Below are 23,093 nucleotides of genomic sequence, written 5' to 3'. Positions count from 1 at the left end.
AAATTTGTTATTTTAAACTTTGACTACTGTGGCCCCTTTAACTGGAATAAGATCTACATCTACCAACTCTCATTCAGAACCAGAGACTACTGTATATTGGGCTTAGATTTCACAGAAGTTTTCTACTGTGTCAAAGACAACATGTACAAGTTTGAGTTGCTTAAGGTAGATATTGATGTCACGGCATCACATATTCAATGTTGGAATGGCAGGAGTTACATGTAGATTCAGAATTACCCTGTCACCCAGTCACTGACATTGCATTCTTGATGCCAAGCTCTGAATCAGTTAATTGATCTTTTGTTTCTGCTTCTGAAATTAGGATATTAGGTCTAGAATTGAGAAGATAGTCAAGCTTTCTCAAACGGATTGACTGCTTAGCAGAACAGGTGTGTAAGGGTGCCACTTCAGTGTATCAATGAAGCAAACTTCTGCCCAAAGTTAGAGGTATGTAATATTTGCTTTCTGTTCAGAGCCATAGGTGAGTAGTAGAGCCTTGTAGTATAAAAAACTGCATCTCTTTGTAGGTACTGCATATGGATGTTTCAAACGCATATTGCAAAGTGCACGCTCACAGTCTATTTTCCATGCTAGCTTTCAGATCTGTAGGTTGTGATTTGTGATTCAGAGCATAATCTTGGGAGTATTTTGTTCTAAATAAAAGTATATAGTATTGATAGACATTCAAAGGAATACTTACTGGTGGGAGGCAGTTTGATTTTTCCTGAACAGACATCAGAAAATATCTCATTTACAAATACATATAGAATACATCAGTGAGAAACTAAAATTTGACCTTTGTTACATTTACTTTGTGATTTTGATTTTTTTAAGTTCATTATTTGATGTACCTGAGGACAGCATTTCATTTGGCACAATGTAAAATGTTTTACTTTTGAGTGAAACTATGAAACTTGGGAAAATGCATCAGCCCTTATAAAACCTCAACAGTTGTCATTTTAAGAGATGCCCCAGCATAAGAGCTGATAGCGTGCGGTTTCTGGCAGGAGAGATGCAGCACTTTATAGGACTGAGACATATATTGTTCATCACATTTTAAAAAGTGTGCAAATCTGATTGTTTTCCTTTCTAAACTGTGCCAGTGTTGGATCCAGTGCTGTGTTCCACAGATGTGCCAAGACCAGATGAGCATCTAACTTTGACTTGCACAGTTAATTCTTTCTTCCCTGAAACAATTGATTTGGTTTGGTATAAAGATGAACAAGTGCCAGAGAAACCCTTAATTAGTGATGTGACTAAGGGACCAGAGGGGCTTTTCGTTTGCACCAGTACATTAACATTTTGTCCTAAAGTTGAGGAACTTGGAAATAAATTCATATGCGAAGCTAAATTTAAAGGCTCACACCAGTATAGAGAATGTGCTTGGATGCTGAAAAATTTGAGTGACTTAAAATCTCAAAGCGTTATTTATTTTCTTTTAGTAGAATGAAAACTTGGTAACTGTCCCCACTCAAACCCTTTATGCATAATAATCCTAACCCCCCAACTGCCCACTTCATTTCAAGTGCCTACCTTCAATGTGTGTTACCCCTTCCACTTAACAGTCTGTCCCAACTTGTATTTAGCTCACAGGAAGGGAAGAACAGTATGAGGTCATCCTGCCTCCTGAAACAAAGTAATTGAACTTTGGAAGATATAAGCAAGGAGAGAAGCCACCATTGGTATCCATCACTAGCCAGACACAGGGGCATAGAACTCTTATGAGCTGAGACAGATAGGTCCTTCAATGACAGAGTGGGAGCTGAAGTCTCTGGAACCGAATATAAGTGAGAAACATGCAGGAGAGAAGCTTGGCCTGGGTTTTACTTTTGAAAGAATACATGCAAAAGTTTACTGATCTATAAAGACAGGGGGGCTGAAACTGAAGTGATAAGCAACTGAATCAACTGATTGTATATAATATTACTGTATTATACAAATATATAGAGTGAGGTCATTTCTGAAAGCTAATGACAAACTGGTGATTAATATCATTGTGAAATGTATGTATTAACACTTTATAAGGAGTTATGGATGCTCATTGATATTAGGCCATATGGTCTGCCCAGACAGGAGGGAATGTCACAGATGTCTTCTGTGTAAATTAAGCATAGTGGAATCAGGAACAATGGAAGTCTAATTTACATAGAAATCATTCAGAATGATGCATTTGTAGAACTTTTTCTTATTGCCTTTTGTGTCCTTTGCTCGGCATAACTCATTTTGTGCCTTAGCCTTTCAAATTTTTTACCTACATGCTTGTGCTATTCTTTTGTCCTTATTTCTAGCAATTTGTCCATGTTCAACTTTTGTAGGATTCCTTTTTGATTTTCAGGTCATTAAAGATCTGATGGAGCCATATTGGCCTCTTACTATTCTTCCTATCTTTCCTTCACATTGGGATAGTTTGCTGTTGTGCCTTTAATATTGTCTCTTTGAGAAACTGCAGCTCTTCTGAACAACTATTTCCCTCAGATTTTCTTCCCACAGGACCGGTTCTCTGAGTTTGTTAAAATCTGCTTTTTAAAGTCCATTGTCCTTAATTTGCTGCTTTCACTCCTTCTTTTCCTGAGAATCATGAAATCTATTATGTCATGATTAGTCTCCCTAAAATTGACTTCAGTTGTCAGATTCTCAACTAATTCATCTCTGTTAGCTGGAATCAAGTCTAAAATGCTGTTTCCTCTGGTTACTTCCTCCACCTTCTGAAATAAAGATGTTGTCCCCAATACATCCCAAGAATTTATTAGACATTTTATGTTTTGCTGTATTACTTTTCCAACAGATGTCTGGGTAGTTAGAGTCTCCCATTACTACCAGGTCTTGGGTTTTAGATACTTCTGTTATTTGTTCTAGAAATGCCTCATCCACCTCCTCTTTCTGATTTGGTACTTTATAGTAGACCTCCACCATGATGTCACCCCTAGTTTAGTCTTCGAAAAGCTATACTTGAAGAAGAGCTCTATGTAGCTCAAAAGCATGTCTCTTTCTCTTACAGAAATTGGTCTAATAAAGATATTACCTCACCGATCTTGTCTCTCTAATATCCTGGGACCAACATGGCTACAACAATACTGCAAGTAACATAGTGGAAAGTCTCTACTTTTACTTCTATGCTCTTTTACTTCCTAATCATTTTCCTTTTGCCTTATTTGTTGTTTTATTTGCAGTATTTACTCCAGAAGCCTCAAAAATTGTATGTGAGCCCAGTATCTCTGTGAGTGGGAGGCTGTCACATTATCTTGCCAGGTGACAAATTACTATCCAGCACAGTGTCAGGTGTGCTGGATGAGAGTTGTTGAAGAGCTCACCGAGGCTGCAATTAAAACCTCAGCTTGATACAGCAACAAATCTGTACCACAGAGAAAGCCAAGTGACATTTACAGTTGAACCTGAGGACCATGCATTAGAGTTCACTATTGAAGTCATCCATTGCAACCAAACTATAAGAAATGCTTGTCCCCTAAAATTTAAAAGGTGACTGGTTTTGTGCAAGGCACTTCTGCTCTCTCCATTTTTCTGTTTCACATTACAAGGGCATGGCTCAGACCTAGAATGGAAGTTGATGCTGTTTGGGACCAGCATTAACTCTCATATGGATATTTGATCAGTGACTCTGGTGGGGAAATTCTGTTGAGCATAGCTTCACCCTGGCTATTCCAACCATAGTACAACTCCTCCTATTCTACAGAGCCCACCCCTAACAAACATGGGGTGTTGTGTGGGCTGAGGATAAGGAGTGAGCTTGCAGTAGAACTGCTGTTCCTGTCCTCTTCATCATCCAGTCTGGTTCCGCAAGGTTCTGCTCCCTTCCCCTTGTATGTAGAGTGGAGTAGGTATGTAGAGTATCTCAAACATGTAAAGCTTAAATTCAAAAATTTGTCCCAGTGTCAAAAGCCAGAGATTTCTTGCAAGCAACCCTACAATAGCAAACCAGTGTGTGCAAGGGAGGAAAAATATTCAGCAGAGAAAGATTTAGACTAAAAATTTCAAAGCTGCCAAGGGATTTGTATATCTGATTACCATTAACTCTAATGGGAACTAGGTATCCAAATCCCTCAGCTTAACTTCAAGCTTTCAAGAGCCTCTTAGGAACAACAAAGAGAAAAGAAACACACTTAGAAGCTATGGAACATTACCCTATCCATATCTTTTAGAAGAATAAAAGTATGAATATCTCAGTGAGAGCTGTACCAAAAAGATCAGAGGGAATTATTCTTTAGTAAAGCTTGGTAGTTAAAAATTATTTATATGTTTATAATGCACAAGTATAAAAGGGAGTCTGGGAAGTTATCCCTTGTGCAATGTGTTTTAAGCCAAGAAGAGCAAAATCTCTCTTTTCATTAACAACTTCTTCATTAGCACTGAATCTTTGCTTTCCAGCTTCCTGCATATCAGACTCTGTAGCTACTTTTTTATTTGATATAAAATTCTTTCACACTCCTCTTTATATGTCTATCATGAGCACATACTACAGCATACCTAGTACCTTCCTTGAAGTTTAACTTTGTTTTTATAGATTTAAACATATTTATTTATTTCCACACTTTTTGCAGGTTTTCCAAGAATTACAAGCATTGTTCTTAGTCCAAATGATGCGGAGTATGGAAAACGCTTTCCCTTACTTGCAAAATCATGGACTTCTATCCCAAAGATATTCAGGTCCATTGGTTTCAGGAAGATGGTAAAATCAAAAAGGGTTCATCAGTACAAGAGCCAAAGCAGGATACAAGGGGCTTTTTCTATATGTCTTCTAATCTTCAACTAATAGCCTCTGTTCTAGATTATGGCAGAAAGATTGGTTTAATGGTGCTGCACAAGACTCTGACAAAGCCCATTACAAAAAACGTGTACCTAAAACTCCCAGGTATGTATAACAAATGTATGGGTTGTTTTACTTTTAGGCATGATAGGGCAATATTTGAACTTGAGAAAAAGAAGTATTTTTGTTTTATGGATAGCGGGCTGGATCCCCTAAGTGTGGTGCAGGAGGGTGTACATTATGCCTCCCAGCTACAGAGACTGACCCCAGAGAAGGGCAAACAATGTTACTAGCCACTGCTCTCCGCATTTATATTGTGCTGGAACAACTTTAGGCTTCAGTCAGGACTATATGGAAATTCCATAGGGGGAGTCTGATGAAAAGATCTAGGGCCAGATTTACAAAGATATTTAGGTGCGTAAAGATTGAAGATAGGTGTTTTTGTAAACCCTACTATGCACTGATGTTATGTCAGTGTCAAACCAATTGATTTTCAATGGCAGTCGAGTGCCTATCCTGCTTAGGTGTATTTGTAAATCCCTCTATGCATTTATCTGCATCTTTAGGCACCTGAAGTCCTTTGTAAAGCTGTCCCCTTGACTGTATCCCACTGCTGACTACTTTTGGTGTAGCAACAGAGCTCTCCCTTCTTACAAATGCTCATGATGTTTTCAGAATATTTTGGAGTATAATGTAGCCAGTTACAATTTCTAGCCCCAGGTAACAGGACTTTGAAGTGAAATTGAACAGTTTTACCTTTTATATTTATTTATTATATTTATGCTGTTGAAGAAACACTCTAAGAGTTATAGAAATTAATTTAAACAAAGATATCTTTCAGGCACCATATACATAAGCACAATGTACTAACTAGGACAGTTCTAACAGTGGAATGCTCACATGTAGACAGGGTCTCAGTTTTCCTGTAACAGTCATAGGTAAATTTCCAACAAGATTTTGCCTATTCCCTATGGTTTCTAGTTTCCTACTGCAAATTCTACAGACTTCAGACAATTACTGTAAATTGAATCTATCTAACATTAACACAGTCTTCAATGTTACTCCTACAGAGTAGATAAATACATTAACAGGGTTTTATTTTTGTGACCCTCCCTATCAAAATAACTATCACTTCAGAGAAACAATTTTCTGGACAATTCACTGACCTCTCCCTATTCCCTTATCGATCTACAGTCCACCTGGGAAATATGCTAACCTTACCCCTACTCCCCAGGCTGGTTCTCTCCTTTTCTTTACCAGACACCCACTATCTTCCCTTTACTGCCAATCCCTACCCTTTTGCCTTTCAATTTGTCTTCCCACTCAGCCTGTCTTCCAAGCTACTTGTTTTCAACCCAACAGCAGAGTTACTGACATCTCCACCCCAAAAAACACCTTCCAGGGCTAATTCTCCAAATCAGCAAAGGGGTATTGAGAGTAGTAGCCACCCACATCCTACCCCAGTGTTGTGTGTGCATTCCAGTAGCTTTTGGGGTTAAAAATTTAATTATCTTAAATGAACAGGATCTCAAACAAAAGACATTGTTCAATTTATTTACATATCTGTGAGATTATTTACCAGCTTCTCAGGGCAAAGAAAAAAACCATACAAAAAGAGTTAAATACTCACAAGCTGGAAAGGTGAGGAGTTACAGCCTGTAGTTGCTGAAGACAAAATTGCTCTTTTAGGGGCACAGCTGGCTCACTCTCCCAGATTAAAAAGGCCAGCGATCAAGAGAGCATGCTCAGAAAGGCTCCCAAGACAAGGGAAGGGTCACATTGGTCACTAGGCAGTTAGAAAGCAGGGAGATTTCAGGATAAAGGGGCTAAGCACCTTGCCCCCTCCAAGGCAAGTCCATTTCCATGTAAATAAAAAAATATTTCTGCTCAGAAGTACATTACGTAGCCCTCAGTGTCCTCCACTATATCATGGATCGCAGACTGCTGCTGCTATAGCCCTGGGAGCCAATGGTACCATGGAAACCAGGGCAGCCATGTTGCCATGGCTGGCAGACTGAGAGAGGAGAATTTTGTGCAGCTGGTGCCAAGTCTGTGGGATTTGGCCAAGGGTTTCCCAAATGCTCAGTCTACACGTGTCTCTGCAGCAGGCCCTATCCCCGCCAAACCATTTTAGGAAAATGTATTCTGTGCTTACTAGAAAATTTCTTTTGAGTGCTCAGGTCCATAGATCCATTACAATGGGTATTTCAGCCTGCTTGGGGGCAGAACCACCACCTGTCAGGCATTGGAACTGTCCCTTCAAGTGGACTAGCTTCCCAGACAGGAAGGTTGGGGTGGGGTGCTGCAGAAGCCCATGTTCTGTTAGGGGCAGTTGGAGTGGAGAGGATCTCTTTCAAACAACTTGGTCCCAGAGTGATTTCTGAACACCACACAGGGGAATGTCCCACCCCCTACAGCTCACTTCAGATTTTTCTGCCTCCTCAGTGGTTGGCAGCTAAGCCAGACCTCCCTGCTGCAGAACTTTGCTGGGGAAAATTCCAGACTTTATTTCAAATTTCTGACTAATACTTCAGCTCAAAAATGTGTCCATGTAATTCCCAGGCATGTCCCAGGGCTGCATTTGATTTCTGGGGTGACTTTCTCCTTCAGCTCTGTTTCTCCTTCTGAGATGTTTGCAGCAGTTGCTGCCCCATCAGGCTTCAGGGAGAGAGCTAGGCTGACAAAAACAGGTGAAAGGAATGGTCTGTGTCCCTTGCTTCCCATATCCAGTGTCCCACTGGGAGCTCATCTGGCTTTGTGGGAAGAGTGCAGTTTTCCTCTGAGCCCAGTCTGGTGGTGGGGTCCCCCGGCCCTCCTCTCCCACTCCAGAAAGGCACTAGGCAGGACTGGAGAGGTCAGCTCTGACGGGATGCAGGATACAGGCTACAGCCCAGGGCAGGGCAGGATCACCTAGACCCCCCTATCCTTGGCAGAAAAGGAGACAGGTAGGAAACATAGAGCCCTCAAAGAGTTAGCGTCTATGGGTAAGTGCAGATATTTTAATCTGTTGACTGAACTCAGTATTAATAGGTGTGTCAGAAGACAAACAGGAAACAGAGTAAAGAGAGACTGGAAATGCTTTGCCTTGGGAAATTCTTCCAAGTCCGTCATTGCAGACTCACATGTGTGACAGTTCTTTAAAGCTTTATTGTGTTTCTGCCTCTGAGTGGTTTGTAAATGTCACGGTAAACCCGAGCTGCATGTAGCATACAGCAACTCATAAACCCCCAGAACTGCTAAGAGATGGTGATATCTAGACACTCTCAAGAATGTCTTCTGCTCTTTTAATAGCACAGCTTGGGCAAGGGTGTATAGGTTTGTATCAGGTATCTTTCTCCTGTTGCTAACATCAAAAATAGTACACAGAGTCATTTGTTACAGACAGTGAACAAAACACCCACCAGACATTTTGAACACACTTCACATAATCTTGTAGGACCTAAATCCTGAAATATTTTCCTAGTTTTTCTTCAGGCAAAGTTCTCATTGATCTCAGCAGGAGCTTCGCTTGAGTAATGACTGCAGGACTGGCCCCTCCATCTTCTCTGTCTTTGGGTTAACTCCTTCCCACCACTGACTTCAATGAGACTATATGTTTGTGTGAAGTTAGACAGGTGAGGCCCTTTGGGTCTGATCGAAAGCCCACTGAAGTCAATGAGAGTTTTTCTATTGACCTCCATTGGCTTTGTATCAGGCCTGTTATGCTTCTGTATACTGTGGACATGGCCTTTTACACTTCTCAGATTGGGGCAGTTATATCTGACTGAATGTAAGCCAGTGTGTGAGGTCAAAATGCAGAGAGTACCACTAATCAGTTCTGATCTCACAAATTTGAGAGGAAACACAAGTGTGGCACTGCAAGAGAGGAGGGGGTGAGGAAGAGAAATGCCAGTTATTTAAAAATCTCTTCTTCCCATAAGTCCTGTCACTCCATCCTCATGGCCGCTTCGCTTTCATTGCTTCCATCTTCCACCTAGTTAAAAACATAAAATTTTATTTTCTCCCTGTTGTTCCTAGCCCCAAAGCATCAACTGCTGAGGGAAGATGATACACAGAGGGGGCACTATAGGGGAATCATTTACTCTTACCTTTAATTTCAGGGCCTTGCAGCAGGTCAGATTCCATTGCTAGTGAAATTGGAGTTCATGCAGTCCGGCATCTTCTAGTGTGATTTATTCATTCACACTATATATATTACATGTTGCTGGTTTTCAGCAGAGGGAGTCACAAGCTGCAAGCAGGCAATCTGCTTTACAGGGACTGACCGAGCTTATGTCCCCCCGCCTCCACATTACCATAGTATCTGAGTGTTTCACACTTTTTAATGTATTTATGTTTATGGCACTCCTGTGTGGTTAAGGAGCACTAAAATACCAGTCTCACAGATGGGAAACTGAGACACTGCATGACTAAGTGACTTGTCCAAGGTCACACAGGAAATCTGTGGAGGAGCAGGGAATATGGCACTAGTCCCAAACTATTGCTCTAACCACTAGACAGGCTTTCCTCTCTTTATTTCAGTCATCACAGCCTAGCTGCCCAGGAACAGCTTCCTTCAGTCTGTCCCTCTAGTCTCCAACTGCCTTTTTACACTCCTCTGTGACCACCCTCAGACTCCCTACCTCTCTCTGCAACCATCCCACAAGTGGCATGGAACCTGCGTGTCTTGGCAGCCTATAGCCCACCAGTGCAAGGGTCAGAAGAGCAGCAGATTCACTCCCTAGTAGAGTCATCACACTGCCTCTGGGACCTACAACTGCAGAGGCTTCATCCACATTTGTCCCACCTCCAAAGCCATCGTTCCTAATAATTCTTTTCATTCTGGAGGGAACTCATAAAAATCCACAAAGCCACTACTCTATCCTCCTGAAAATCCACTTGTGTTGTGATACCCACAAACTACCTGACTGTGGGTAGGCAGCTGATATGCTATGACTGATGCTTAGTCACTAATCACATGGCTGTCTCAACATTCCCTTGTGCTCCCTGTCTGTTTGTAGTATCCAGCTGTTGTCTCCTGCCTCACCCTTTGCTTGTAGACACATTTGAGCAGGGTCATTTTTTCATTGTTTGTGGCACACTAGGGCCCTGCCCCGAGCTGGGGCGTGGAGACACAGTACATATATTAATTAATACAACTAACAGGGCGTCTTTCATCCAAAGCTCACAGACTGCTAAGCATCAGCTAAGCCTCACAACGACTGTGTGAGGTGTGCAAGTGCTCAGACAGGATGGTGATAACTGGGGTTTAAACACCCAGACAATGGTTATCACCATTTTACAGATATGTTAACGGAGGCAAATCCTACACACTGGTGATCTGCGTGTTAAGAGCATTTCTGTAAAAACATACGCACAGACCCCTCCAGCAAGGGTGGCAAAGAGCTCTGGGTGGACACAGAATCTACCTGTGCAGAACAGTTTGCAGGATTAAGGCTTCAGTGACTACAGCAAAGGCACCAAATAAGTAAATAACTGAGATGGGACTAGAGTGCAGGATTACTGACTCCTTCCCTGACCTATTCCCCAGTATCTAAACCACACTCCCTCCCACAATGCCCTGCAACATGAACAAAACAAGATGCTTTGCTAGACCTTATTAGTATCCAATAGATATTAATAGGCCACTGATTCTTTAAGTTTTATTAATAAGAATCAGTGTCAGGTGAGAGGCTTGATATTTCACATAACTGTTTTCTGTGTTGCTGAAATCTATGACATTCTTATGGTTTTTTTTTGGAAACAAATTCTTCAGTGCTTTTTTCACAAAATCAGATCTGTGCTACAATACTGAACCAGCGTATGTTTGTGTGTGTGAAAGAGAGAGAGGGGGATAGGGAAAAGCTTAAAGAAACAATTACAACTTCAACGCGCATTCTGTTGATTAATAATTAGTATTACATTATTAACTAGGAATAAATAGCCAATCACTCAATGAGACTCAACTACTGCAGTTCCCTCCCAACAAGATTTCCAGCAGGGCTCCTCTGTGCAAAATGCAGCAATGCGTTTACTCACTGGATTGAGCAACTGTGATCATATTACATTGGACCTGCATTCTCTATTATGACTTCTATAAAGGATAGATTAAAAACCAGCAAGGCCAATTCAAAATCAAAGCCCATTACATTATGTAGGATCTGGCTTTATTTGGTACCTGCTCCTGTCTCCTGATCATCCCATCCACCTTTTCGGTATTCAGTCATCTCAGCTTAGGTCAGTAGCTGATCAAGCCTTTGCTGTGGTGACTGCCCAGGCATGGCCCTTACTCCTCCTTGATATCTGTCTCAGTTCCTCCCCCCCCCCATCATATTCTTTTAAAGAAGTATTTAAAAATATATTTGCTATGACGGTTATTTGACCTTCTCAGCCACCACATGCATCTGCCTGAATTTGCTTCTGGTTTTTAATATTTTTTGTTGCAGATATTGTAATATTGAGATTTTTATTGTGTTTCATACTATATTATTATGACTTGTCCATCAGTGCTTTGTGGCAGGGTCATTTATAACTAATATTGGGCTCTATAATGCTATCATTTAAAAAAAATAGTGCCTATTGATTTCAATGGGGAGCTCTGCATAAAACTGACGGCACAACAGGGCTTATTATTCTTATTAACAGTGAATAAAAATTATGTTAAAACTGTGACAAATACCTTGACTAGCCTTCAATTGATTTTTTAACATGATTCACCTGTTTTTTCTTGTAATCCCATCTGTTAAATTGAATCTTCTCCATCCCTTTATTGCTATATTAATATCTGAGTCATGACACTTGGCTTTTCACAGAAACTTATTCAGGGTGTGATCCTGAGTTAAATGGGACTAAATGTATTTGTGAATAAAGTTTCTCGTGTCCATGTTTGCAGAATTGGATCCTTTCTTTCATCATTCAAACAGTTTCATTTACCCTGTTCAATATTGCCAAATAGAGTACTAGGCAGCATGAACTGTGAGCTTCTCATAACTTAATAACCATTAGTGGGCCACTTCAGGGTACTTGCTAGGGATTACTCCCATCAGATACCCAGGGTACTCTTGGACAGTTCAAAACCCCCACTCGTGGACTATAGAAGAAGTCATTTAGCTTCATGCTAAGATAAAGTTTTTTTCCATACAGAATGATAGCACTAAAGCTCTAACCGGATCACTCAGAAGAGAGAATGTGCTTGGTCAGTGTAAACCCAAACTCACAGAAAGCTTCAGATTTTGGGTGTTCTCACATCCCTTGTAAATAACAGTTGATGGCAACAAAATAAAATGTTCTTCACAAATTTTTAATGTCTGGAGGCACTTTTTAACATTTACCTTTTTTCCCCATGACATTTGACTTTGAAAATTCTTTTTGTGTGTGTTTAAAACCTTTAAAGAAGAAGGTAATTTAAACTGAGAAAAATAAAAGACTGGAAACAGATTTATGAAAGTCTTGGTTAAATTCATGAAAATCTTGGTTAAAGCCACAGAAACCATTATTTTGTGATTCCTTTCCTTTTCATTCTCTTCCTTGAGATTCCTTTCTTTGGCATCTGTTACTCCAACACTTGAGAAAACTAGATTTCTTTTAAAGATACACAAAAGATGGTCCTGAAAACAGTTCAGTAACAGCAAGCTCCTCCTCCCAGCTTTGCCCTCCTCATCTCACAGAAAACAAAGAGAATCCATGTAGCTTGAGTAATACAGATTCCCTTGAGGGAAGAATAATCACGGGCACTTGCATGGTAGTGTTGCTTAAATTGCTTCTCACGTAGGCCAAATCCTAAAAAATGCTTTAGTGTAATAACAGCTTCCAAACAATTTCCAATAAACATCTACAAGTATCTCTTATACACTGATATAAGGCACAACAGAGAAAAGGCAATGACTTTTCAGGTCATCTGAAATTCCCCTAGTGATATTTATCTATGCATTTTATAATGACAGGATGGTAGGATAGTGACAGGTAGCAAACAGAAGAGTAAATTTTCAAAGGGGCATACACCTTCCACCTGCACCTAGGAGAAACATGCAGAACTACCTTTCAGGAGCAGAATGGCACAGTAAGTAAAACAAAGGGTAGGCAAATAACTTTGCAATTAAATTGAATTTCAAAAAAGTAACTTCACCACCAGAAACATTTTTTAGGCTTTTCCTATTTTTTTTTTAAAAAATGTAGCATTTGTTTTTATTTTACCAAAATATAAAATGTATATGTTCAAATTTTCCTTGCATGTGGCTATACATTAGTCCTATTTTGATCATAAGCTGTTCCGGACAGGGACCTTGTTTTCTCATTGTGAAACACCTAGTATACTTTTAGCACTGTACAAATAATGAAAAGTTTGTTAACCCTTTGGAAAATTAGACACATATTTACATGCTCCTTAGCATTCATTTAGCTGGCAGCCTGGATAGGGCCAGTGCAAGCCTCAATATTGCTAAAATATGCAACTATTAACAATATAAATAGTATTTCTAATATTCTAAAATGGACTGAGATTTTATGTCTGGAATTGCATTTCATTTTACCATAGATTCTTATTTCGTGAATATGCAACTTGCCTTTTCCCTTTTAACCTTAGCTTGCGCGAATGTGTTATGATACTGACAAGTCTACAAAAACTGACCAGAGCAACGCTAACACAAATTGCTTTCGGGGTTGTCTTGTCTTAGTGCATAAGAGATAAAGAGTTGTCCCACTGAAATGCCTTTGAATGAAAGACCGTTAGTAATGTAACCTTTCACAGTTTCTTATGAAATATCAACACCAAACAACTTCTGTAACGAGTGTGGGCCCAGTCTCTGTTCAGGCTTAGACCAAATTCCCTTTCACTTCAATGACAATTTGAGGTATTTGTAAACAATATATTGTAAATTGCATTATCAGGGTCCTATACTGTAAGCCTTCCACACATGGAAATGCTATTGTTGTTAATGGGGGGTTCCTCCTGTAGAGGATTTACAGGATCCGGCTAATAGGGACTGGCTATCCAGTTTTCTCTCTTCTATTTGTAAACTGAGTGAATTCGTTGTATGAATATGGATAGTTTGTTTTCCATTAAGTGCCTGATCCTGTATTAACAGCTCACACAAAATTCAATATAGGCAAGGAGAATTTAAGGTATGAGGGGAATTTAGGCTCAGACCCTAAATGAAAAGGAAACAAAGGTGACATGGCACCCAGAAAGTGGATTGCATTGTCCCAGAAGTCCCTCCTTTTCATGACCACAAATCACATTAACATCACTTTTAAACCTGAAATTTTTTTAACAGGTGTTGCTGAGTGCATGCAAATACTGTTCAATGTAATTTGGGTCTGCTCTTCTGCAGATGACTTTCTACATAAGATCTCTGATTTTATTTAATTTACATCTTATTTGATGGCATTTACTCTGATGTGTAGGACTGGGAAATGAATTTTCATAAGTGTCCTACTTCATTGTGGCAGGGTTTTTGTTTGTTTTCTTACATACAGTCACTTAATATATTTCATTTTTTTCTATGTACAGTACATTTCATTCACGTCATAGCAATTAATATCTGCTGTTCTTTGTAAAGACAAAATATTTTTAGAGCCATAGTTGCATCATTCACTGTCAGAAATGTATATTAAATATATTAAATGTTTATTTTGTAAAATGGTTTTAAAATTAACAAAAGCATGCAGTTTATATTGCTTTTTCAATCAACAGATCCAAACATACAATATGGACTAAATAAATCTGTAAGTTTATTTCTTTAAGACATAAAGCACCACAATCTAAACAGACACCTTCACATCTGGACTTTTTTGGGGTGCAAATCTTATTGCATGGTCTTTTTGTTGTTATTTAAACTCCATTTAACTTTAATAATTATAATTGAAGACTTTTTTCCCTGTATTGTGATTGCTTATAAAACCAGTTTTAAAACATTAACTTTCTGAGGGCATTGCAAGACCAAAAATAATGCAACCTGATAGGCTACAGATAAACTTACTTTTCAAGAAAAGGCATTATTCAGTGTGCATAAATCATCCAAAATGATCATGCAAATAAACAAGACAGTCTGAACTGAAATTACAAGCAACAGAATAAAATTTTTCCACACCCAATGTTGCTTAAAAATGTTGCACGCCTTTAAAAAAATAAAATTAACTTTAATTTATCCTGCAATAAATAATATTACACACACCTTGTGCTACCAACCTGGCTAAGAAAAATAAGAGGCCATCTCAGTGTTCTTGTTTATTGCATCTTTCCTCTAAAAGGGTGTCAGGAAGGCTCATCAGTTATGGTAAATTTGGGCTTTAACCTGAAAGACCTCTTCCTGCTGGTGCTTTTAGGTGACAATGGGATGGAGTCTATGATGCTCCTGTCTTCCTCTAGCTGCCTGGCAGTGCAAGGGGGGGTGGGTACTCTCACCGTGTTGCCAAACTTAGAGTAGTCCACTGAGTACCTACCATCTTCCTCAGCCACGATGGGCACAAACCTTTGGCCCCAGAGAATTTCGTCAGCCAGATAGGAGGTCCTGGCTTGGGTGGTGATGCCAGTGGTCTCCACCACCCCTTCCAAGATGACGATGACTTCTAGGTCCTCATGGTGGTTGAGGTGTTGGGGGGAGATGTCGTAGAGGGGGCTGTTCTTGTCTATCACATGGTAGATGATGAGCGGGGAGACCAGGAAGATGTTGCTGCCCCCGACCGGGTTCTCCATCTGGATGTCGACCTGGTTGAGGGGCACCACCTCGCCCTCCAGGCTGGTGGTCTTCTTCACCACTTGCATGCGGATGGTGGCGCTGATGATCATGCTCTTGCGCAGGTCGCCCACCCGCAGCATGAAGCAGAGCCTGCCCTCCCGCAGGGCGATCACGGCATGCTTGCTGAAGATGAGGGTCTCGGCCCGGCGGTGCGCCTGAGCCGTCTTCATGAAGATGCAGCCCAGCATGATGGCGTTGATCACCAGCCCCACGATGTTCTGCACGATCAGAATCAGGATGGCGGCCGGGCACTCCTCGGTCACCATGCGGCCCCCGAAGCCGATGGTCACCTGCACCTCGATGGAGAAGAGGAAGGCGGAGGTGAAGGAGTGGATGCTGGTCACGCAGAGCACGAACCCCCCGGCCTCCGCCTCCCCAGCCCCCCGGCTACCCCCTGCCTGCAGCTGCGTGCTGTGGTCCAGGTCCCCGTGGGCGAAGGCGATCAGCCACCAGGTCATGCCGAAGAGCAGCCAGCTGCACAGGAAGGTCATGGTGAAGATGACCAGCGTGTGCGGCCATTTGAGGTCCACCAGGGTGGTGAAAACGTCCTGCAGGAAGCGGCCCTGCTCCCGGATGTTCTTGTGGGCCACGTTGCAGGTGCCGCTCTTCCCCACGAACCTGGCCCGCCGCTCCCGGGCGCGGTAGCGGGCGTGATCCGGGACATCCTCGGCGAGGCGGGTCAGCACATACTCCTCGGGGATGATCCCTTTCCTGGACAGCATGGCTCCCCCGGGGCGCTCAGCAATGCCCCATGCCGGCTCCGGCGAGCAGACCGGCACAGGCGGATGCTCCCCACCCTCCTGCTCTCCCTTCCCCGGCTCCGCTCCCAGGCCCCGCTGCCTTCTTCCTCCGGCCCCGCAGCCCAGTCCTGGGCAAGCCCCAGCTGCTCACGCCAATCACCGCCCCGGGAGCGGCGCGGGAGGGTGGGGATAGGAAACGGGGAGGCAAAGGGTTAGCATCTGGTGCGCGGCTCCGGATTGCAGCAGCCAGGGCTTCGGGCATGCAGAGCCTGCGCCCGGGCCTGTCCCCAAAGGCGGGGAGCTCCCCCCACCACCCGTGAAAGGGACGATGCGCGGAGAGGTGCATTCAGCCCCCCTGCGCTCGGCACGACTGCAGCGCTCTTGCGCCGCCCAGTGCAAGGTGGGGAGCACCAGGGGGCGCCTCGGCGCCAGAGATTCCCGGCTCAGGTAGATGGAGCGGAGCCGGGGGGGGGCACCGAGAGAGCGGGTGTCACGAGGCGGAGCGAGCAGGGGACGCACAAATCCTCTCTCCTTCAGCCGGGGGGCGGGGAGAAACGCGCAAAGGGCCTCACCGTGCAGGTCCCTGTGGGCCTGCGAGTGTCGGCTCATTTCCCTGCAGCGCTCTCCCTGCACCAGCTCCGGGTGTGCCCTTCCTCGGGGACAGAAAGTGCCCTGCGGTCATCGCCAGCCTGCTCGAAGCAGAAGGGAAATCTGCCGCCAGCCAGGTGTAAATAAAGCTAGCCGAGGAAAGAGTGGGAGGGAAGGAGAATGGAGTGACCACCAGGGAATAGCCGCGGCTTTAATGCCGTGCAATGCAGCTTTCCTTGCCCTAGTGACCAGGCTCCTGGTGGAGCAAGCCGTTCTGGGGCTTGAGCTTGATGGTCTTCTAACAAACAAACAAAAAATCCCCATCGTTACGCATGCTGCGCACTGCAATTAAAAAGGGGTGGTTTGGCTCTGTTTATATTTACATTCTGCTGCTGCACTGAAAGCTAGCTCTGTTCTGTGCAAGGCTTGTTTCCTTTTAGCAGTGGAACACGGCAAGATTATAAATAAAATGTTTTTTAAAGGGAGGTTTGGCAAGTTTTTCCAGGGGGAGGTTTCTAGTCAAATTGTTGCACTTCGTAAACCGGTTCAGATCAGGGGCAGAACAGATTGGGGTAATGCAGACCTAGACAAAGGTCACTTGGCAAATTCATTTATAACCTAAAAATTAAGATAATTTTTAGCACCATGATTCTCTGAATCCCAAATCAGTATGTTGGGGAACCAATCTTGTTTTTTCTATCAGTTTCAAACATTGTATCTTGTACAATTAAAAAAAAAGTTGACGTTTTGATTAAGTTATATGATATTGCTTTAGCTCAATGGGGCATAAAACTGCAGAAATTCTCAACTTCTGGTTGCTGATCCATGTGATAAATAAATACATACATCTCTGAGCTATTTCTGTGGCATATAGACTGCTGGTATGTAGGCTCCATAAATATTTACATTAAATTTTATTAATTATCTTGTTTATTGAGTGGTGGTCTTGATTGAGAGTATTTTGAGGATAGCTTTACCTTTGTTCATATTTTTTAATATGATTAAGTTTTGTGTTTGTCTAACTTGTGCTGACATATAAAATGGCTCTTTTTAAATAAATCTTTATTAAAAGGAAATTCAGAGGAGGTTGCATTGCAATTTTTATTTAAATAGTAGGAAAGGCTGCATTTAAGAATCAGATGGTTCAGCTGGATAATGAAGGATGGGAACTTTGTTTACAGAGGTCTTGATCCAGCAAAGCACTTAAGCCCAGGCTTAAATACAAGCTTGTAAATACATTTAAGCCTGGGCTTAAATGAATCAGTGCCCAAACTAGCTCTAATTGAATTGTCTAGAATTATTTATCATTTATCCCTAAACTTTTAAAAGAAAGGTTGCTGAATGGATAGCTAATAAAGCAGAAGAAGTAGTTTTCTAAAGCCAAGAACCAGTGCTCCACTATGAGAGGTGGAGAAAATGTGAGCCAGAGCAGGAAGGCACATGAACGCAAGCAAGGGGTTGTTGGATGGACCCTGCAAATGCAGTAGAAGAGAAAGGAAGGAGGGAAGGCTTAATCCTACCCCATGTGTATTTTAAAACAACAACATGACTTCAAGAGATGTTAAAATTGCTAGAGGAGGTAACAAAAAAGAAGAACCCAGAGCTTATGTTTGTGTGTGCACACGTACTCACACACCATGTGCAACCAAGAGAATTTCAATTATTTAATTACAGAATCTGGAATGATTTTTCCAGAGTGTATAGTTAGCAATAATTTTTAAAGGGCACCATCAGAGGGTTTATGCTCAAAACTAATTGAATAAAGACAGTAAATAAGTATACTGTTTTATATTTGTGCCTAGATAGTAAAATGATTGAATTGCTTGAGTTTACCAGCATGTACGGCCTGGGATGTCTTTCTTTTGTGTTAACATTAAAGAATATACACCAAAACAATTGCTTTGCCCTGCATTAAAAGGAAAGGGTTGGAGGTTTCCAGGGGTTTGCACTGGTCAGATCCCCCTTAAGCTTTGGAGGATTTAAGTGTTGTGCCATAAAATCTAAGCAGTTATGGGTATTGATTTACTGGATACTGTATCAATACTATAAAGCAGGTTAGTGGGTGGGAGCCAACCAGCATTTGAGGTTGAAATGAACTATGAAACTTCTGCATCTAATGTTCTCGTGACCTGACTATTGATTTTAGAATAAATATTGCTGACTATACACTCTTAGCCTGGAAAAATCATTCCAGATTCTCAAATTAAATTGATTAATGTTGCCTGGATAGTTTTAAAAATATGGATAAACAGTTATATATATACACACACACACATACCCAAACATATCTTAGATTGACGTACATAGTGCTTTGGGAGGCTCTATTTTCAATATTCTCTCTCTCTCTCTCTCTCTCTCTCTCTCCTGTCCCTGACATTCTGGGGCTGTCTTTCATACCTTTTTGATCTCTAACACAAAGATGGTGGTGAAATGCTCAGGCACCCTGGTTCTGTGGGCTGTGCTCTGAGCCAAGTATGCTTTTAATTTTCCTGTCCACTTTATTTTTCTTGCAGATATTTTGGTGCTGAACTCTAAAGTTCACCCCTTGTACATGGCAGATGAAAATCTTGAATGGTAAAGAATCTATGTTTAAATTCACACCCTTCACACACGTAATATGAATAGGTTTTACTCAAACAGGATTTTTTTCTACATTTTTCTGACTATTTTTAAAAATGGGGAAACTAATTTAAAGGATCAGATGCTAAAGGCCCAGTTCTGCACCTCATTGCATCTTGTGCAGCAGTTACTTACACCTGTGTAACATAAGTGCAAAGTCCATGTAAAATGCTTCTATACTTACTTGGTAGCGTTTTATACTCACTTTACTAAAGCTATATATTCTCAAATAATAATAAGGTGCTGGGGCACTAGACAATCAGGCCCTTGTTGAAATCAATCGATCAATCACAAAATCATTTTCTTATTCTTTCCATTGTCCTCCAGAGGGCAGTAATTACATTCACTTGAAGTGAAACTGAAAAGAAAGAAAAAAATGTCTGACACCGTTTGTGTTAAAATAATCCTATCGAAAGGAAGCTAGCTCACTACTAGTGCACTAATTTCAATGCTTGGGGCAATAAACCAGCAGTGGAACTTTGAAATAGTTTAACATGAGCCAGAGTCAGATTTAGGGGCAAGTGACTGCCTGGGTTGCTGTGCTCAGGGTGAAATGGGCTACAAAGGCTATAAAAATAAGGCATTCAAAAGTTTAACAAATGGAGGAGGGGGTGGAGTGCTAAAGACATTCCTCACCCTTTGGCCTAGGGCCAGCCCTGACATGAGCTGCACTATCAAGGATGAGCTGGCTTTCTACTTTCGTTTCAGGAATGCTCAGTATTGCAGATCTGGCAGAGGGTTTCAGTGTCCCTCACCTCTGGTGGCTGTCACCCACTTACTCTATTCTCCTCCACCTCCAGCACTGGTTGTCTGTGCACATAACTTCAGTCTGGGACAGTAAAACCCGTGGCTTTTTGATGAAGAATGTAAATAGCAGAATAAAGAAGTGCCCTGTCTCTATGTATCAAGTAACAGATATTTAGAAGAAAACAAAAGGTGGCAGTTCTTTATGAGCCAACCTGTTTTTGTTTTAAGTGGTGTAGGACAAATAGGGGTTTACTAAGCTCACAGGAAAAACCCCTCAGCCTGAGGGTTGACACATTGAATAAAGATGGGATAACAGACCTTTTGTTCCTACAAAATGGATTTCATATTTTTATACATTTTTCTTATTGGTTTGTCTTGCTGAATCATTTCCGATGGGAATTGTGGTTTTATTATAAGGGACCCATAACTATAAAACAACATTAAAATGGCACTCCGATATTACTGTTTACTTTGCACTTATATTAGACCCTTAGTCCAAGGATCACAAAGTGCTTCAAAATATGAATTGAGCCTTGCAGCCCCCTATGAGGTCAAAGTATTATCAGTGTAGTTTTACAGATGGGTAAACTGAGGCAGAGAGAGAGCGTGCACTAAAAAGTAAGTCATTAGCAGAACTGGGAATAGAATCTAAGTGACTGATAGTCACATTATCCTGACATCAGTGGAGCCAGAATTTCGCCCTAAGAGTCCTGATTCCTCTTGTCCACTAGATGGTAATACAGCCTCTCTTGAAATAGAATTAAATGTTATTTAAAGCACTGATTTTTATAATACTAATATTTATCCTAGTGGAAGCATTTCCATATTGCAGCACTATAGGACAAATCCTGACTTTGCAACACAGCAGGTATAGATTCCAGAAATAGCTTCATGCCCCAGCTAGGCTCCATGCCCAAGGATAGGTAAATTAGGGTGACCAGATGTCCCGATTTTATACGGACAGTCCTGATATTTTGGGCTTAGTCTTATATAGGCGCCTATTACCCCTCATCCCCGTCCCAATTTTTCACACTTGCTGTCTGGTCACCCTAAGGTAAGTGGATTGAGAAGTGGTAGACCTCCCTCTGCACAGTAGCCTTTGAGTTAAATAATAATCCTGATAAACTCCTTTCAAGGAAAAGGGTGGTTGTGGAGGCATCAGACCCCCCAAAGCCTGCAAAATAATTTAGTCTTGTGGGGCTAACGTGCTGCTGCCTCATGCATTACTAATCTCTGGGGAGACAGGGATCAAGGATCCCCTAAAGGACAGTGAATTTCCCAGCCTCTTCTAGGGTTTCACAGCTCTCACCACAGAGCAGCCACTCTGCATCGGTCACTGCATGTGCCTGACGAGCCCCAGGATTTTAACCTCACAGGAGTAAGGGCCCTTTGAAGCCCTTAGGATTTGGCCTTTGATATGGGTGAAGTATTTCTTTCTGGTATAACATATAGATATAGAGTGCTGGGAAGACATGCTAAGTCTATTAATCTTAAGTGGCATGTATTTAATCAGGCCTCTAAGGTCACACTATCACTCACCAGCAAGCTACCACGCAGAAGGAAATTGTTAGCTATGAATCAGAGGCAACTGTCATATCCTAACGCATGTGAAGCGAATCCATAAAATCTAGAAGCCATTTTGAATGCCCTCACACCCACAGTTTTATCAGTGAGAAATCTTTTTCTTATTGTATTTTAGTTGTATCCTCTCAACATTACTGATATGCTATAGCAGATATAGTTGCTACATATCCTATGATACTTGCGCACTATAGAATACTCTTTTGTGGCACAGGACTTTAAATAATTTTACTGCTGTAACACACTAGTAATACTTGTAGTTTTGCCGCTGATTTTTTGGAAGTTCTCCTTGCCACCAAGTTTCTTTGGAAGAGGGATGTTTCCTGATGCTTGTTTTCCAGCTCTTCAGATATAGGTGGCGGTGACCGATCTGACACATTTTATTTATGTAACTGTATTGTGCCTCTCCATTTTTACTGTTCCTAGTGCTAGAAGCTCCTGTTGGTTGTATATTCTCACAATCCAGTTTAATGCCATTTCACATGCATTGTACAAATAACAACAAGCCAGTGGTGCAAGAAGAGCATCATTTCTAAACTTGAAAAACTTTGCATAGCGGAATTTGTAAGCCTTCACTTAAGCAACACAAACAGTCTTCAGGTTTTCCTGCTCCTCATTGAGGCACTGGAAGAGAATAACTAGTGCATGAAAAATGTCCCATGATAAATTTGAGGTCGCTGGTTGCAGAAAACAATCTTTTGAAAATGACAGTCTAGTGCACTACTCCATCTGGATTTCCCCAGGCATGCCTGATTTTCCAAATTCTATGAATCCCTACCAGGGAAGAAGATGACAAGGATGTGCAGCAGAAGTCACCAGAAAGACAATACCAGAATAACATTGACTGCAGCCTTCTACTGACTCATTTACGTTGAGAATGTTTAGAAGTTGGTGTATTCTCAAAAGACTGCTTCTTTAGATCAGGGAATAGGAGTGAGGATGGGTAGTTGTCTAGCAATTAAATAAATAGTAGGTTGATTATAGTAGGTGTCAGCGCCCTTGATAAAGGATAGTCCATATGCATGTATCACTTATTGATAAAAGTCACAGCAAACTGGAGAGACAATGTGATAGTGAGTTGAACACATGGAGGGCTTGGAGACAATGAACTATATTTTACACCTGGCTTTTCCACTCACTTGTGTTAGGCAGGTAACAGCCTTTCTGAGCCTCAGTTACCCATCTTTATGAGGGGCATAATAGATGTTTACCTGCTTCACATGGATGTTGTGAGGATTAACTAACGTTTGGAAATAGTGCGCATTACGTATTGTTATTTTATCACAAGTCTGGCCTGCCTCCGTGAAGGGGGTGGCTGAGAGCACTGGAAAACTGTAGTGG

At 41.6% G+C, this 23,093-nt stretch overlaps 1 protein-coding gene and 1 long non-coding RNA gene across 2 annotated transcripts in view; both read right to left on the bottom strand.

The window, feature by feature from the left end:
• The window catches only part of LOC140912650 (uncharacterized), a 56,051-nt gene extending 48,412 nt beyond the window's left edge, over positions 1-7,639 (bottom strand). Inside the window, exon 1 of the long non-coding RNA XR_012159332.1 lies at positions 6,393-7,639. This is a non-coding gene — a long non-coding RNA (uncharacterized lncRNA). The remainder of the gene's footprint in view (positions 1-6,392) is intronic.
• A 4,444-nt stretch (positions 7,640-12,083) lies between these two features.
• KCNJ11 (potassium inwardly rectifying channel subfamily J member 11) lies at positions 12,084-16,980 on the bottom strand. The gene has a single exon (XM_073347377.1). It carries the CDS (start codon positions 16,197-16,199, stop codon positions 14,994-14,996), a length of 1,206 nt encoding a protein of 401 aa, XP_073203478.1. The 5' UTR covers positions 16,200-16,980; the 3' UTR covers positions 12,084-14,993.
• Between the last annotated feature and the right edge of the window lie 6,113 nt (positions 16,981-23,093).

This window comes from Lepidochelys kempii, chromosome 6, assembly GCF_965140265.1.
Source record: "Lepidochelys kempii isolate rLepKem1 chromosome 6, rLepKem1.hap2, whole genome shotgun sequence".
Classification (NCBI taxonomy): Eukaryota; Metazoa; Chordata; order Testudines; family Cheloniidae; genus Lepidochelys; species Lepidochelys kempii.
Note: the sequence above shows the minus strand (reverse complement) of the source record. Positions and strands in the feature narration are given on the sequence as shown.